This window comes from Aythya fuligula, chromosome 5 (assembly GCF_009819795.1).
Source record: "Aythya fuligula isolate bAytFul2 chromosome 5, bAytFul2.pri, whole genome shotgun sequence".
NCBI lineage: Eukaryota > Metazoa > Chordata > Aves > Anseriformes > Anatidae > Aythya > Aythya fuligula.
In genome coordinates, this window is record NC_045563.1 from 58,573,019 (window position 1) to 58,588,542 (window position 15,524).

General features: G+C 38.7%; 1 protein-coding gene across 1 annotated transcript in view; it reads right to left on the reverse strand.

Annotated features, from left to right (window-relative positions):
• Positions 1-15,524, reverse strand: part of CSTF3 (cleavage stimulation factor subunit 3) — a 49,143-nt gene that overhangs the window by 980 nt on the left and 32,639 nt on the right. Inside the window, exons 6-21 of the mRNA XM_032188516.1 lie at positions 15,299-15,396; positions 13,795-13,861; positions 13,665-13,699; positions 13,431-13,557; positions 10,959-11,036; positions 10,591-10,753; positions 9,952-10,061; positions 9,424-9,540; positions 8,260-8,334; positions 6,821-6,964; positions 6,612-6,714; positions 5,077-5,146; positions 3,518-3,713; positions 1,568-1,721; positions 1,114-1,208; positions 896-956 (exon numbers count right to left, since the gene is read on the reverse strand). Coding sequence (XP_032044407.1) covers positions 896-956; positions 1,114-1,208; positions 1,568-1,721; positions 3,518-3,713; positions 5,077-5,146; positions 6,612-6,714; positions 6,821-6,964; positions 8,260-8,334; positions 9,424-9,540; positions 9,952-10,061; positions 10,591-10,753; positions 10,959-11,036; positions 13,431-13,557; positions 13,665-13,699; positions 13,795-13,861; positions 15,299-15,396 — 1,693 coding nt within the window. The remainder of the gene's footprint in view (positions 1-895; positions 957-1,113; positions 1,209-1,567; positions 1,722-3,517; positions 3,714-5,076; positions 5,147-6,611; positions 6,715-6,820; positions 6,965-8,259; positions 8,335-9,423; positions 9,541-9,951; positions 10,062-10,590; positions 10,754-10,958; positions 11,037-13,430; positions 13,558-13,664; positions 13,700-13,794; positions 13,862-15,298; positions 15,397-15,524) is intronic.

The window sequence follows — 15,524 nt, forward strand, 5'->3', positions numbered from 1 at the left end:
TGCTGCTTCAGCTTGAAACCTCCCTTTACATAAGTTTGTGAGGTCAGCTGCAAGCCTAATAAAAGAGGAAAGCCTCCTTGAGCGACTGTATACCTAGGTCGTGATTCATCAGCAAGTATACATAGCAAGTCAGTTTCTGCTTATAAACAGAAGAGGCTTCAAAAATAACCTGTGTAATTTAAATAAGTGTTTTATTTTCCCTCTAAAGGAAATCCTAGCTTTCTGTCTGATCAGTTGCTTCTTCAACTATCAGAAGAACTCAAAGTAGCATATGAATTGTCTCCCATAATTTACATGAAGCCTGGGGTATGGATCTGTCTTCTTTTCGTATTTTAGAATGCTATTTCTGTTGTAGGAGCTCAGAAAACATTGTTCTTGACTTGTTTTCAACCACTGCAACGATGGGCAGTCAGAGTTAGACCTACCAACGAACAAATTTAGATAGCCAAAGACTAGGAAGTCTATAATTAGGTTTGCTAAATACCTAGCAAGGTATTAAGCCTTGTAAAATATAACCATGCTGCAAATCTGTAATTTAATTATAGTTATTATGCTGCTAGAAATAACGCACCGCTTCTTTTAAAGGATATTCCTTTTAAAGGCTATTCTGAAAAATCTTCATTTCTTTTAATGTTCACCACCACAACGATATTTTTTAAGCAGCAGGTGGTGATTTTCAGCTTTTTTACTCTTTGCTGATCTCCACTCACAGTTAAATGTAGAAACATTTCTAGGTCGATTCCAACCTACAAACAGCCAATTCACCAGGGTACTTTTAAATAATAATTATATATCAGCATCTATAAATGAGGTCTGGGTTTTAGACAGTAATATCCATATGTAAAACAAAGTCATGCAGCACTACTACAGACTCCAGAGTGAACAAACAACTTACTGTCTGGCAGTTTGCATCTTCTAAATATCTCCATGAGCTCATCCACTTGAACAAAGGGACCCTGATTTGTTAAAAAAAAAAAAAAAAAAAAAAAAAAAAAAAAAAAAAAAAAACATTTTGTAGATTATTTTGAATAGAGTGCAACATACCCTGGTTCTGTCAAAATAGCATCTTGTGTAATTTTTTTTTTTAAGTTTTCAGAATTTTTTAAAACAAACCTGAAAACAAACAGGAGGTGGCAGGAGCTTCATTAAAACTACAGCTGCTGGTGGAACAGGAAATACACCACCTGGTACAGGATGTAAACCTGGGGCTGTCGGAAGAAAAACTAGATGAATACAGTGCAAGACAGCTATACTTGTATTGCTTTAACACCATTATTATTTGGTGCAAATAATTACTACCTTGTCACTTTTGCCTTTACTAATTACATACTGTTTAGTCCCTGATCTAGTCTATGAGCAGCGTGTGTAACAGGTTATTACCAGACCCCAAACTACTTGTACATACTGCCTTTAGCAATCCAATTAAACAACAGCCTAAAATGTAAGTACAAATTTAGGTGACTGAAGACTATAGGAAGTCTCTATGATTAGGTTTGCTAAACATCCCAGTTAGTATCTTGCTGTTAGGTGAGCTATAGCCACTTTGGACCGAACATATTTGACTTACGTGCTAAGTGTCTTGGCTGGAATGGAATCATTTGTTGAGTGTCTGGTTTTGGATATTCGGGCTTTCTGTCTACTTCATCTTTGAGAACAGGCACAATGGACGGTGCAACCACAGGGTCTGGAATTATAGCTGCCAGCTTGGCACGAGAGACATCCTGCAAAAGCCAATTAGACAGCACTGAACTTGGCAGTATCACTTGTTTAAATTACAGAACAAAACATCTCTCTAGACAAGTCACTTATTCTCACTTTGTCGTAATTATAATTACAGATGTCCTCTTAGAAGACCATCTGGGCAAAACTTGCATATTGTCATTGTACATTTCAGTCCTACAGTGGGGCTGTTCAGCTGGGAATAGAAACACCTAATTTTGTTACAAAATAGGACTGTATTTATCATTTTTGGATGGCTCCCTTTTTTTAGGTTAAAAAGATTTAGGTGAACAGGTGCAGACCACTAAGCTTCACAACTATCATTTCTCCCTCATTTCATTCCCTAGATTGCTTTAGCTGGAAAAGAAAGCAAGCATATGGCAGTTAGCAGGCATGCAAGGCATCAGTTCAAATTCTTATATTTTGGCATATGACAAGCAACAGAAACAAGCCCAAGGGCTGAATAATCTTAAGTACACCACCTAGCATGCATTTGTCAAGACATATGCTCTTGCAAATACACCTGTAACTCCAAAATGTCTTTGTCATGATTACTTTAAAAGAAAAATATTCAATGGCTCAGTGTGACTCATTTCCACCTATCAGGTTATTTTAAGATTGTGAAGATCAACAATTCAGCTGTTTTGTTGACTTCAATTACTTTTTTTTTTTTTCTTTACACATATTACTTTTTTGTATAAGAAATAAATGGAAGCTGAGGCACTATTTCTGAGTTAGGAACTGAAGGTTTACTTCCCATTCACATAAGTGGGCAACAACAGTTCCTCCAGCAGAGCTGCTTTCTGCTTCTCTGGCAGCTATTTTACATCGTGTTGCAAAGAAACACAACATCTAATTGCTTACCAAAGCTTTATGGACTTGCACAGGACTAAAATACTAGTTAAAATACACATTGTCAGAAATGAAACGGGAGACCACCAGCTACAGGCTTCTGGCGTAGAATTTAAATTCCAAACAGCAGCATTGAAGCACTTAGACCATAATAAACAACTGAAAAAAACAGGCAGCCACTGATCTCTACAGGTAAGTCTCCTCAGTCATTTGTAGGAATCACTGGGACAGTTTGCTATTTCCTTTTGATACGGCTCTCAATGAAGTGAAAGGGGTTCTGCCAATTGGAGCAGAAGGGCAGTCAGCAGCATTTCTTTCATCCTGATTCTCCTACCTTCAAAAATAATTTTGATTTTTGAAGGAGTTCATGTTTAAGTCCAAAGCAGAGGCCTGTAGCTGAGTGGTGATGTCATTAACACGTCAACTTTTCAATGGAAAAATGAGAGGTAAATACAAATGCATGAGGTTGCATCTGTTTGTCATACTTCTTGCCCCTTTCTGCACTTGGCCCACAATGCCTGGCACCGCTGCCCAACAATACTGTCCCAGGGGAACCCAATTAGCTCAGTTTCTGTCGAAGTCTTAGACTGAAAATCAAATTCATCCCTGGTATAACCTGGGTGGAGTTACCACATTCTGGCCCTATGCTTTCATTTGCTGTCTTTTCCCAGCAGGTTTCCATTTAACATGTCTCAAGATCAAAACAAGTTAAAAAGTAAAAGCACAGTTTTGCTTTCATTGTAGCACAGTGCCAAGAAGTAGTCAGAGCAAACCTGCTAGAGAGGACACAAAGAAGACAAGGGGAAGCACACCAGGCCTGTTTTACCTACTTTTCTGTCAAGCAAAAAAAAAAAAAAAAAGTAAGAGAAGTGCTAAACAAGGAACTGCTGAATTTTGCTATGACTGAAAAGCATAATAATGAATGTAAGCGTTGTTATCCACTTACCTTATAACCAAGAGCCTTAAGTTCACTTGCAGAGCAAGGGTACAAGTCCATGAACTTATACCTGTCTACGAGCAGGGCTGTTTCTTTACCCTCATATTCTTCCTTGAATGCTGTAAACCTTCGTTTTTCAACTTTCAGTATACTAGCTAGATCACCAATGTTACTTTCAAAAGCTAAAAACCGAGCCCAGATTTCCCTGTAAAAGAAAAAATAAACAGACAGTTGCTGAAGGAGGGAGCGGTACTGAAAATTCCCCAGTATAAAAACTCACAAGATGAGGTAAATCTGGGAACACGTTACCATTTTAGTATTTCTTTTCAATGCACCTGTAGCATGCATTACTTTCCCAGTGTTTTATATATTTTTGTAAAAACTTTCAATCTAGTGGATTATAAAGGACACTTATAAACACTTATAAAACACTACCCATTCAGCTTATCTCTGCAGTTGACCTTTGTCACGAAAAGAAAAAGATTGCTGGAGTAAATGATTTCAGCATTTGAGGTAAGTTTGATCATTAATGTAAGATGCACAAGCTACTCAGACTACTACTACACTACTACTACTACCACCACCCAGAACTTCACTCATCCCGCATGTGAGGGAATTTTCAATATAGAATATGAATTAATTCATCTTCATGGACGAGCATATTCTAGGAGGCAAGAGCAATATCCCAAGACATGATAGGCACTACTTTAGAATTTTATGTAGCCAAAAATGTATATAGTCCCTGCTTGTTGCTTTGTGCAAAATCTCACGCGTAACATGAATAATATCTGGCCATATTTCTGGACTTGAATAAACTTTCATTTGGAGTTCACCTTTGAAGAAGATCCAGCTTTTAAATCATCTATTTTGTCTTCTTTTTGCTTTCAAAATATGCATAAAATATTTCTTACAAAAGGTGAGAATTAAAGGGTCAAATGACCATGGACAGCAGTGCAGTGTTTCAATTCTTAATTTTGATGCTTGCATCTACCAGAGTAATAATGGTAAATGCTTGGAATGCAAAGGGGTTGTTAGCCATCTATTAGAGAAATAAATTCAAATAGTAGTAATGAAAATGTGCCAGTGAGTGGCAAATCCAAGACTTTTCTAATTCTTTCACTGTTTTACTTTTGGTTCGTTGGGCATTATTTAGCATCTTCCTCAATAAATTCCTGACTCACTTTCTGTAACGTAATGCTCTGTCAATGAGAGATGTCCTCAGCTCCCTCTCCCCATTTATCTAAAGCAGGCACCAAGCGATATGTCTCATTAGCCATGCCACCTGCTGAAACTACTGAATCCTTACCCAGCAGGAGCATTTTGCACTCTGTCCTCAACAATCCTGTCTCAATGAGATTTTAAAATCAATGAATGAATCTCACTGCAAGTGGGATAGGAACTTACACATATCTGTCACAGTTGCTGTTATTTTAGACAACATTAAGAGGGAAAGGAACATCTCTAGCTAACTTTGTCCTACTCATTTTTTTCTGTTTCTTTATGATCTTTGTAGTCGAAAGGGGTTATGTGTCTTTTTTAGTGTAGTGAAACTGCTTTTGCAGACATACCCAGATTTCTCAGGTGGGAGGCTCCCTGAAGTTAAAACACGTTCAAACAAAACTCTTGTATTATTGTCCTCTAAAAACAGAAAGGAAAAAAAAAAGTCACACTGAGGAAAATGTATTAGAGACAATTTAAAATAATTTCAACACATACACTGAATTAAATAAAAGGCTGACATTCTGATACCTTGATCTGATTTTCAGTAAGGAGAAAAAAACCTGAACACCTACATAAAACTAACACTGTCAATTTCTACTGTGAATTTGTTATTTGCAAATCTCATTTTGTTGTAGCAACAAACCTAATACAGGTTCTTTATAATGGCACGGCTATTATTTGGCATATCTCCAGGATCTCTGTTTTATTTTCAGTTTTCCTTAATTACCATCACGGCACATCTTAGTATTTTTTAATTGGGCTCTTCCATCAATGTAATTCTCTGTTGTATGTTCCTCAGAAGCCCTCCAAAAATTACTAGACCTGGTTCCCAATGAGCAGTTAGCCCTTGTATGTTGCCAACTGGAGGAAAGGAGTGGTTGGTTGGTTGTTTTTTTTAAAACTGCGAGGTTCTGTCCTGACTTACTAAGTATTTTACCATATCTTACATTTACTGAAGTTCAGCAATCCTTTTTTTTTTCCCCTCCAGTAAAGCCTGCCAGTTGCTAAGAGAGAGCAGTACACTCATGAGTTTTGAGAAAGTTTTTGTGACAGTGATCTGTGGAAAGGCATTTTGTATGTTCATGTAGACCTACAATAATTTCTTGCAACTTTAAATATACCTTGACTTGAAAACTAAATTTTATGCTTACAACCAACAGAAGAAAAAAACTCTACATCTATTCAACCTTTCAGAGCCTGCAAAAAAGGTACTGCACTGTAGTCTGCCAGGAGAAACTCACGTGCCTGATACCTACAAAATACCCTCAAAGGTTCAGAAGTCGAGCTGCCCACAGCCACCAACTCACCCCAGCCACATGGAGGCTTTCTCACAAAATTCAGCTAAAAACCAGAAGGGCTTGTGTTACCCCCATTCGCTGTTATACCACAAATACTGAGGTAAGGTACTGAACGCTTGAAGAAACACCAGAAGAAATCTGAGTATCTCAGAGGTATCTGGCAGACACGAGCGGGCAGAGGAAGAGCCTGAGGACAAATGCTTCTTGCCTCTTTTAATGTCCCCCTTCCTAGCTCAACCCAGCTTGCCAGCTTCAAACCCCCCCCCACATCTTTTTGCCCGGTTTCTCAGTGTATTTCCCATTATTCACAACAGATGCTTTAAAAACGCTGCACTGCAAATGAGTTACTATTTTGGAAAGTTCACTTTCCTATTAAGTAGCAACAAGACCTAATGTCAATACACTTCTGGAATTTCAATGCCGTCAGAACAGCAGTTTTTTTCAAATTAATTGCTGAGTTTTACAAAGAGGTTTCATTGCTCTTCACGGAGAATTAAAAGTAAAATACAAAGAACTCAGCCTGGACCCAAACTCACAGAAGGCAGATTAATGCTTCATTAGATGCCTCAACATTTAAAGCTTACCATTAAGGTGAGACAGGTAGTCGATATACGCCAGCACATATTCTGGAATGTCCCCGTATTTCTTCAGCCCCAGCTCAAAAATCTTAAAGGCCACAGACTTATCCTGCAAACATTTTTTTTTTTTAAAAAAAAAAAAAAAGCTCATTAGCTTCAGTGAGATGCACACCCGCCCACAATTCTCGGGTACCAAACGGAGCAGGCAGAATTACCTTACTACAATAATACTCCATTAAAGCTGCTGTAACATAGACATGGTGGCGGGTCCGGGCATCTTCTCTTGCTTTCTTAAATATCATTCTTCCAGATTTTATGCCTTCTGCTCGCCTTGCAAATTTCATATATTGGATATAAACCTAAAATGCACGTTAACATTATATAGCATCAGTGCTAACAAAGAATACTAGGATATAAAGACTTTTTGGCTGTATCTGGAATAATCCGTACTCACAAAATACAGCTAAGAAGTCATAATAGAAACAAACAAGACTGTGTTATGCCTCTGTGTCACAACGCTATACATACTCAGGTAAAGCTTTTTATATACTTGTTTTAAAAATGGAAAGTGCCTAAGATCACTCCCCTGAAACGTAAATAGTTAACAAACATATGTTTCAAGGCAGGGTAAGTGGATAAACCTAACTTCAGAAAATTAAGGACTTAGAAAAATGACAATATTCCAATAAAGTCGAGAAATTATAAGATTAAAGAGTTGGCAAAAGGACCATTTAAGTATTTTACTGTATATTATGGGATCCAAACCAGAAATCATTTTATCTGCGAGTATTTATACCTACTCAAAAATAATGAATGTATTATTTAATTCATTGGCCAATTTGTGATTTGCACTTCTTTGGAATTTAATACTCTTCCACTCAGAATTAGATCACAAATAGCAGCATTCCTCAAATGGGAGGGACTGGTATGTGTTTTCTCAGAAAACGTGTGTTAGGAAAGCATTGTGATTCTGAGCTTGATGAATAAACATGTCAGTAAATTGATACCTTTCCTCTGACAATGACCTGTTTAATTTTAGACCTCAGACCTTCTTCTTCCTTCTCATGCTTTGTCATGTCTATAAACCACGTCACTTTTTGAGGGCAGGTTACCTTCTCACACCATGTGTTCAGTACTGGCACAGCTGGCACTATGAATGATGCTGTTTACTACGTAAGTAGGTGTACAGCAATAAACTTTAATACTTATATAGTGCATTACGAATTTATTTGCAAACTACACATACACAGAAAGGTATTTATTACTTTAGGGAGGGCAATAGGCAAAAGCAACGTGCTTTTAATCAGTTAAGGAGAAGCAAAGTGAAATTTTAGTTGGGCCAACAACACATACACCAATTCTTATGAGATGCTTCATAAAATCTTTAACATCTGACATCTTCATAACTTGTTTTAAGAGATTCTCCAAAAGACACAGAGGAGAAATATGCACATGGCTTAGTGTCTGAATGGATTAAAGCCTCTAATTATCAACCCTGCTGAAATTTTAATCTAATTCTGTCATCTCAGTACTCCACCTGCTCAATCATCCTTGCGACCCAATAAACTCATGTAAGTACTTCCCCATTCTCCGAGTGCACTCAGGTGACTGTCTATGCAAATGTGGAAAAATTCAATACTAAAGCTCATCTTACCAGAGTGGGATCGATATCTTCAATAGCCAAGAGTCGATTATATATGCTGTGTACTTTCTCATACTTCATTCGACTCTAAAGTAAAGAAAAAGGAAATACAGAATGCTTGGTAATACCATTACAAACCACCTGTGAGAATGCAAAAATCAATCTAAAGAAAAAAATAAAATTTTTGTTTCTTTTTTTCCTCAGTTGGACACTACGTATGTCAATCATTTTAAACTGATGCATTTTTTTTTTGTCTTGTGCAGTCATTTCTTTATTTTCCACATGCTGTTTTTACCAGTGCTTACATACATGCTTTCCTAGAGTCTCTGTTGTCTTTTTTCTGATTTTGTAGTACTGCAGCAGAACTGACATTTTAGGTGTTTGGGATTTGAAGACTGTTTCCTTCGTCTTCAACTAAAGATAACATGCAGGGCAGCTAGGAAGACCACCTTCACTCTAAAACCTACACAGTTCAAGTAATCCATTCTGTTCTCTGCCAGCTGCAGCCCTCCAAGCTGCATGGTGCAACCTTTAAAAACTTTAATAGCCAGTATGTTTAGGGTACAAGAGGCTGCATTGAAAACCAAGGATTTTTCTTTTAAGCGCAAAGATTTGTTGGCTTTTGTCCTCAGGATCTTCCTGCAAAGACTTTCATGTTACAGTAAGTGGGCAAAATACATCCTACAGAGGATTCTATAGTCCTCACCTGATCAGTGGGAAATTGTCCTCATTTCTGATGGTTCATGTGCAAAAACAACCCTTGCTGGGGCATTACTCATCAAATCTATGTGATACAGTGGTAGCCATGGAAACATAAACATTAAATCGCCCAAAATTGGACAGGAAAGGTGTTCTTTTCCGCCATTTTAAAAATGAAGCTGATGTTCCAGTAAATGTAAATTGATCAGTTTTTCAACTTCACAGTAGTTTGAAAAATAGTTCATATTTAAGTGGAAAGGCACTAGATTTTCAAAAGAATTATAACAAATACTGCAGGCTGTTCCTCCCCATTTTGTCAGCTCAGTGGCAGAAATACTGAGTGAGGTTAAGGCTAGAAAAAAATCTGCAAATTAATTGTACAGAAAGCCCGTGTATTCGGTATGTTTCAAATAAATGACATTATTGAAGAAAGATGCCTTTGTGTTTTAATATCAGTACATCACTATTTTGGCTCACCTCTTCATAATCTGCGTATGCAAAATAAAGAAGCATATTCTTCTTTAGTAAAGTGCTGATCGCTCTTTCATAAATATTAGCAGCCTCATCACTGAAAAGTTTGGCATTGTTCATGTCCTGTTACAAAATGAATATGATATCTGTTCAACACTTGTGACAGTGAAGGCCCATCTATGGAATGTCTTCTCTGCATGAGAAATTCATGCAGAGCGCCCATACAATGCTCCAATAAAAAGATACAGCAAAATAAATAAATAGATAAATAAACCACAACAAAATAAACCCAAACCTAAACCTGGCCAACAGGAAAATATATATATTTTTTATAAATCTTATTATCCCAGATGCAAAATAAATAAATCAATCAATTTAGCAATAGAGCCCCAAATGTAAAATTCTGAACATGACACAAGATTCTTGAGACTTTTTGCTCCCCCCTTGGTTCTTAAATATTTGAGGACAAATTAACAACAGTAGACTGCATTACAGCAATTAAATGAGAAAGAAAGCTAACAGTAATCTCCTTACCCCTTTTTCAGCTAGCAGCTTACTAGATTGCTCAAGATACTGTGCAGCTTCATACCAGATATCTGGGTGATGTCCCAGAACCAAAAGGCATTGCTCATAGGCAAACATAACTAGGAGGAAAAAACGTAAGAAATATTCCTTGTATATTACTGCAGAAATAGTACTACCTTGCACAATGAAATACAGAAAACAATGAATAAATAAAACACCGTTAACACTAATGGGCTTTGAACAGAACATTCACAATTGCAGCTCTTCTGTATCATCTGGAACTTCATGAATCCCAACCAGCAGCTAAACCCTGCCTCATCCACAGAGGAATAAACAGAAATCATCCAGGAACATCAGCCATAACGTTAGGCTGTGATCCAACATTTTGTGACCTCTACTGAGATCAGTGGCATACGACTACAGCGCTGTACCCAAATCCACGTACTGCTTTCAGATTGAATTGAGTAAAGACTAAACATTGTTTAAAATTCACGCCCACACAGTTCAAGACAGACAAGAAAAAAAATCTTGACTGATTTCTGCTAAAGCACATTCCGTGAACACTAAAACACATCTTTATTTACACTGGAGGCCATTCACTGAGCTAAGGCATACAATTCTACGCAGCCCAGAGCAGTATCTAATTACCTCTTTTTGTTATGAGAGTTTGATCTTCTGTGCGTAGCGGGTTGCTCTTTTCCCACTGGATGTATTTCTTCCACATGTCTACCTGCTGAGCCTCTTGTGGGGTATTTTGTGGGGGGACAGAAGGAGCGTTGCGGTCCAGGCCTTTCATAACTGTCTCATATTCCTGAAACAGAAACAATGTTTTGAACACTGGATTTAAACCTACAAGAAACTAAAAATCTTAGTTTATTTTTTTATGAAACTGATACAAATATTTCAGCGTACCAACCTTATTAATCTAACACACATTTTGTTTTAAAATAAGAACCAAATTTAGAGCTAGTTTGTAGAATTAAATAGAACAAAGAAAAGTAAACAGAAGTTTGTACCTTTGCTACACGTCGTGCATTCATGTAATCTCTACTCCTGTCTTCAATCATCTTCTTAGCTAAATGAATATTGATTCCCTGGAAAAGGGTGGAAAAAAAAGGAATTGGGAGTATGCAATTTCAATGTGGAATTTCTGAATCTCAATTTATTCAGACAATAGCTATAAAGGGGATGCTAAAGGGAGCATGAAGGTCAAAGTTATTTTAAAATACTGATCTCAAAAAGTTCTGGATATTTCTTCACAAACACATCACAAAGGGGCAAGAACTTATTTGCGAGGGAACACATCCAATACAAAAAAAAAAAATCAGGTGACCTAAAACATCTCAGTATATTTTTAATCTTATCACTTACAGCTTTCAAGATGCAATGAACTTTACATAAAACTGATGGGGGAGAAAGCAGAGGAAAGAATGGGTCTTTGAATTAGTTTTTTTTTTTTTTTTTTAAATCATGGTCAATGCCCAGGCAGATTCACAGCTCCCTGCCTCGCTGCTGCCTGCTGTTCACTGGGTGAACACACGGACAGCACAGGAGCAATTCAGTTTTCATTGACAAGCTCACAGCTCTGCCTTTCCCTCTCTTCCTGAAGCAAGGCATGGCCATATGCATACCTTTGTCAGCTCCAGGCACCCCACCCCAGAGAAGGCCACGGGGCAGGACCCACGTGCGCTCAGAGCCCTCCAGAGCAGGAGGGATCTGGCCCAAGGCAGAGCTCACAACTCGCCGCAGGGACGCAGGCCAGGCAGCGGGCTCCCAGCGCTAACCTAACCTCAAGGGGCAGCTCTGATGGCAGGATAAGCAGCCACTCTTGTGCTCCCAAAAGTCAGGGTGGGTTTTGCTGAAGCTGTTTGCCAGGATTTTGAGCAACATGAGTAGTTTTGAGTCCTGGTCCAAGCTGGCATCTGAGCTGGGGACTGATCCCTTGGAGCAGGAGCTCAAGGAAGGCCCCATCTGGATCCTCGCCAAGCTATCTGGGCCAGCTAGAATACGAACCCAGCAACACCCCACCTAGCCCCTTAGTTTAACTCATGGTGCTGGCAGCTGACAGGCAGATACTGCTACCCAGTACCTACCGACTGAGCTGAAGGGAAGCTGAAGAGTGTTTCACCCACGAGTATTTCACTTGCAGCTAACACCCCGTGGCCTTTTGTACCAAGATCTACACACGATGTTTCCCCCTGAGAGCCCTGGTGCCCAGCACTGTCTTACTCTGCACCAGGATGGTCTGCAAGCTGAACACGAGCTGCAGAGACCCGTGTCCCAGCAGCCAGCAGCCCTCGTCTGAGATGCTGTTTTGCATGACAGACGCCAGGCAAGCAGGCTCAACTAGAAGATACAGAACAAATGCAGGCCAGGTTTCAGCTATCATCTTGACAGGCTCCCTATGTATTGATGAAACCAGTAGAAACAAGCAGTGAGAGCTTTCATTTACTGTGTGGGACGGGTTTACAGGGAAGTCTCTGGCAGCAGCACCGGATTTTCCTATGTAGAAGGCCGTGTCATTTGGTACCCTCCCTGGTGGTAAGCGAGCCAGCTGCAGCACCGCTGAGGACTGAGCTGGTGACGAGCTCTGGCAGGACACACTGCTGGCTGCGGGTGCCAGGAGCTGCTCCTGCTGGCTAAGTGGTGTCTAATGGCTGAGGTCAGCAGCCCTACAACTGGCACGGTCAGAAACAAGGGAAGAGAAGCTGCCCCTTCTTCCCTGCACAGCACACGGCTGACCCATGGCGTGTGCTGGGTGCACCGTGCGGGGCGAGGGAATGTGCCAGGCCACGGCGCCTGCTCAACGGTGCTGAGCACCAAGGCATTTACCCTCGGTTCTGCATTCTTGCCTGTGGTGAGTGGGGTAGGTTAATAGGCTGCTACCAACAGTGTTTGTGAGTACGCTACAGAGGGGCAGCTACGGATCAGCTTGCAGGGTCAGTGAGCTGAGGTTGTGCTCACTGAAGACAGTTTGGCCACGGACTCACCTGAACTGATGCTGGAATGGCTTCAGGGGAAGGATGGTCGGAGCATTTTAAAAGGTCTCGAGAACATGTGCCTTAATACTATGGGGGAAATCCAAACCATCACAGCTGAATGCCATTTTACCCTGTTCAACTGGAACGAGGGAAATGCCTCCTTGGGATAGCAAGCCCCCCTTGCCAACTGATCTGCCCCAGCTTTCATTAAATAGATTCTCTGCCATTGGTAACAGTGATTTCTAATTCACTAGCAATTCAGATGGGCCAGCTGGGGAATAGGACAGTTAAATGTATGCTACAAAGTCTTTAAAATAATTAAAAAAAAAAATCAATCAAGTACCTGTACAGTTTTGCTACAGGTGTTTTGGTACCACACGCAAAATGTTTTTACACTGCCAGTCATCTCTTTTATATGTAATTATTTAGTGGATGCAATTTGGGTACTACATTTGATTATAAGATTATTTTTTTAATGTCACAAACAGATTTAGTGTTTTTGATTACCTCTTCGTATTTGTTATAATCTCTCCAGAGCTGTTCTATGTTAATCATTGGATTCACGCAGCCACGCTGGTAAACCCTACGGACAGCTGTTATCCTCTGGTTTTCAGCATAAGATCCTACTGCTTCTCTAAACAGTGGGGAGAGAGATCAATGTCAGCTGTTACAGACCATCACCAGTACGAACATCAACATTACTTTAACTGAACTTAAAATAAATTCTTTTAAGGTACTTACACGCCCTTCAAAAAATTGATGTAATCCACCCAGATCTATGCAAGAAAAAATATTAAATATAATGAAATTAATGTTTACTTGTACTTGATATAAAGTTAGAAATTAAATGTGTTTTCATAGAAAAACATACCTGGTATGACATGATTTCCATGCCAATCTTATCCAGAGCAAAATCATATGCCTGAGCCATTTTTTCTCTGAGGAAAAGAACAAACCACAAAGACCATAGAGCAACTTTTTAGTATTGTAGAAAAATCTTTATTTAAGATCATTTTTTTGTGCAGCAAGTTCAGCAAACATTGAGGAATGAAAAGCATCAACCAATAGTTGAGAGTAAAAAATTTGCATTCAGATATTTTTAAATTCTGCATTTAGGTTTATTTTTAAGAGAAAATTGTTTACATTTATTGGTGGCAATATTGTATACTAATCACTCCTAAGAACCCCCTTTCTGAAGTATGTGGAAATCTATGCATATGAAGTGCACTCTGAGTTCAAAAGATAGAAACCAAATGCTCTCTAAATGTTCCTTGCTGACAACCTGTTGTTTCCTTTTTCTCTCAGAAATTCTTGACCCCTGTAATTCTCTAAGAACATCAAAAGGATGGGAAAATTTGGAGTAATTCCACTGTGTGGAAAATGGCCAAAATCTTTCATATAATCTTCCACCCCCTACCCCAGAGTGATTCTCTCAAAATTTTAAAAATGTTCACAGAATTTTTCCACTTGCTCAATTTTCAATGAAAATAGCTTTTACACTGTCTCACTTTTCTCCCAGTTTCCTTTCCTTAGAAGCTTGTCACTACCTCACTACTTTTTTGTCCACGGTAAAGGGAAAAATAGAGGAAAGTTAAATGACATAAAGATAAGGGATGGGAGGAGGAAAATACTTTTAGATTTTTTTTTTTAATAATATTTAAAAATCAAAAATCTGCATTTTTTCATTTATGCATCACTGACTGTCTTGATGGTTGAAGTACACAGAAATTATAATGGGCTGGGAAAGAAACAGTTTATAGAGACTGAAAGACTATTTTTGAAACTTCAAGCAGGAAGAAGGACTGAACTTAGCCCACAGGACTATAAGCAAGCAAAACATAGTAAATGAAAAGAGATGAAAACTAGCATGCCCCAAAGACGTTGACACCCTGATTTTCTATGCTTTGTAGGCCTTCCCAAACTTATTCTAATTACTGATTTACTATTAACTACTCAAAAATAGTACCTCAACTGGAATTGATTTTGAATTTTGTGAAGACTAAACAGGGCACTAAGGGGGAGAATAGCAAAAGACCTGTCTGAGAAGGAAACGTATTTCAGATTAGCTTAAGCACCAAACTCATTTGCAGGGAAACAGCACGGGTGCTCCAGATGGTCCCCTGCTGCTGTCTCACCTCTTCATATGGACCCAGACGGAGGAAGAAATTTTACCCAGCAAGCTTAATTACAGAAACTTTAAAGAAAATGCTTGCAAAATGCAAATTATATATTATTACCACCACCACCCCAAAACCACTCTGCTACAAGGTTCCCAAGCAGGTGTGAGACTCGTGTCCTTTCCCACCCCTTAGTCAAAAATCAAGAGGAGAGTTATTATAAAACTAGAATAATTCAGAGTAACTCTGTTAACTTACTTGTAGCTAGGTAGCTTCCCCTTGGTTTCTCGTACATAGGAAAGGTAACATTTCCATAAATCAATGTGTAAAACCTTCATAAGGCATCGCTGAAATAACTGTTTAATACATCAAGAAGATGTGATCAGGATTCCAATACAGAATTAAGTTTCTACTTTTAATGCTATACAGTATGAAATAAAATAATTTTGATAATTACGACTAAAATTTATAAGAAAGAATAAAT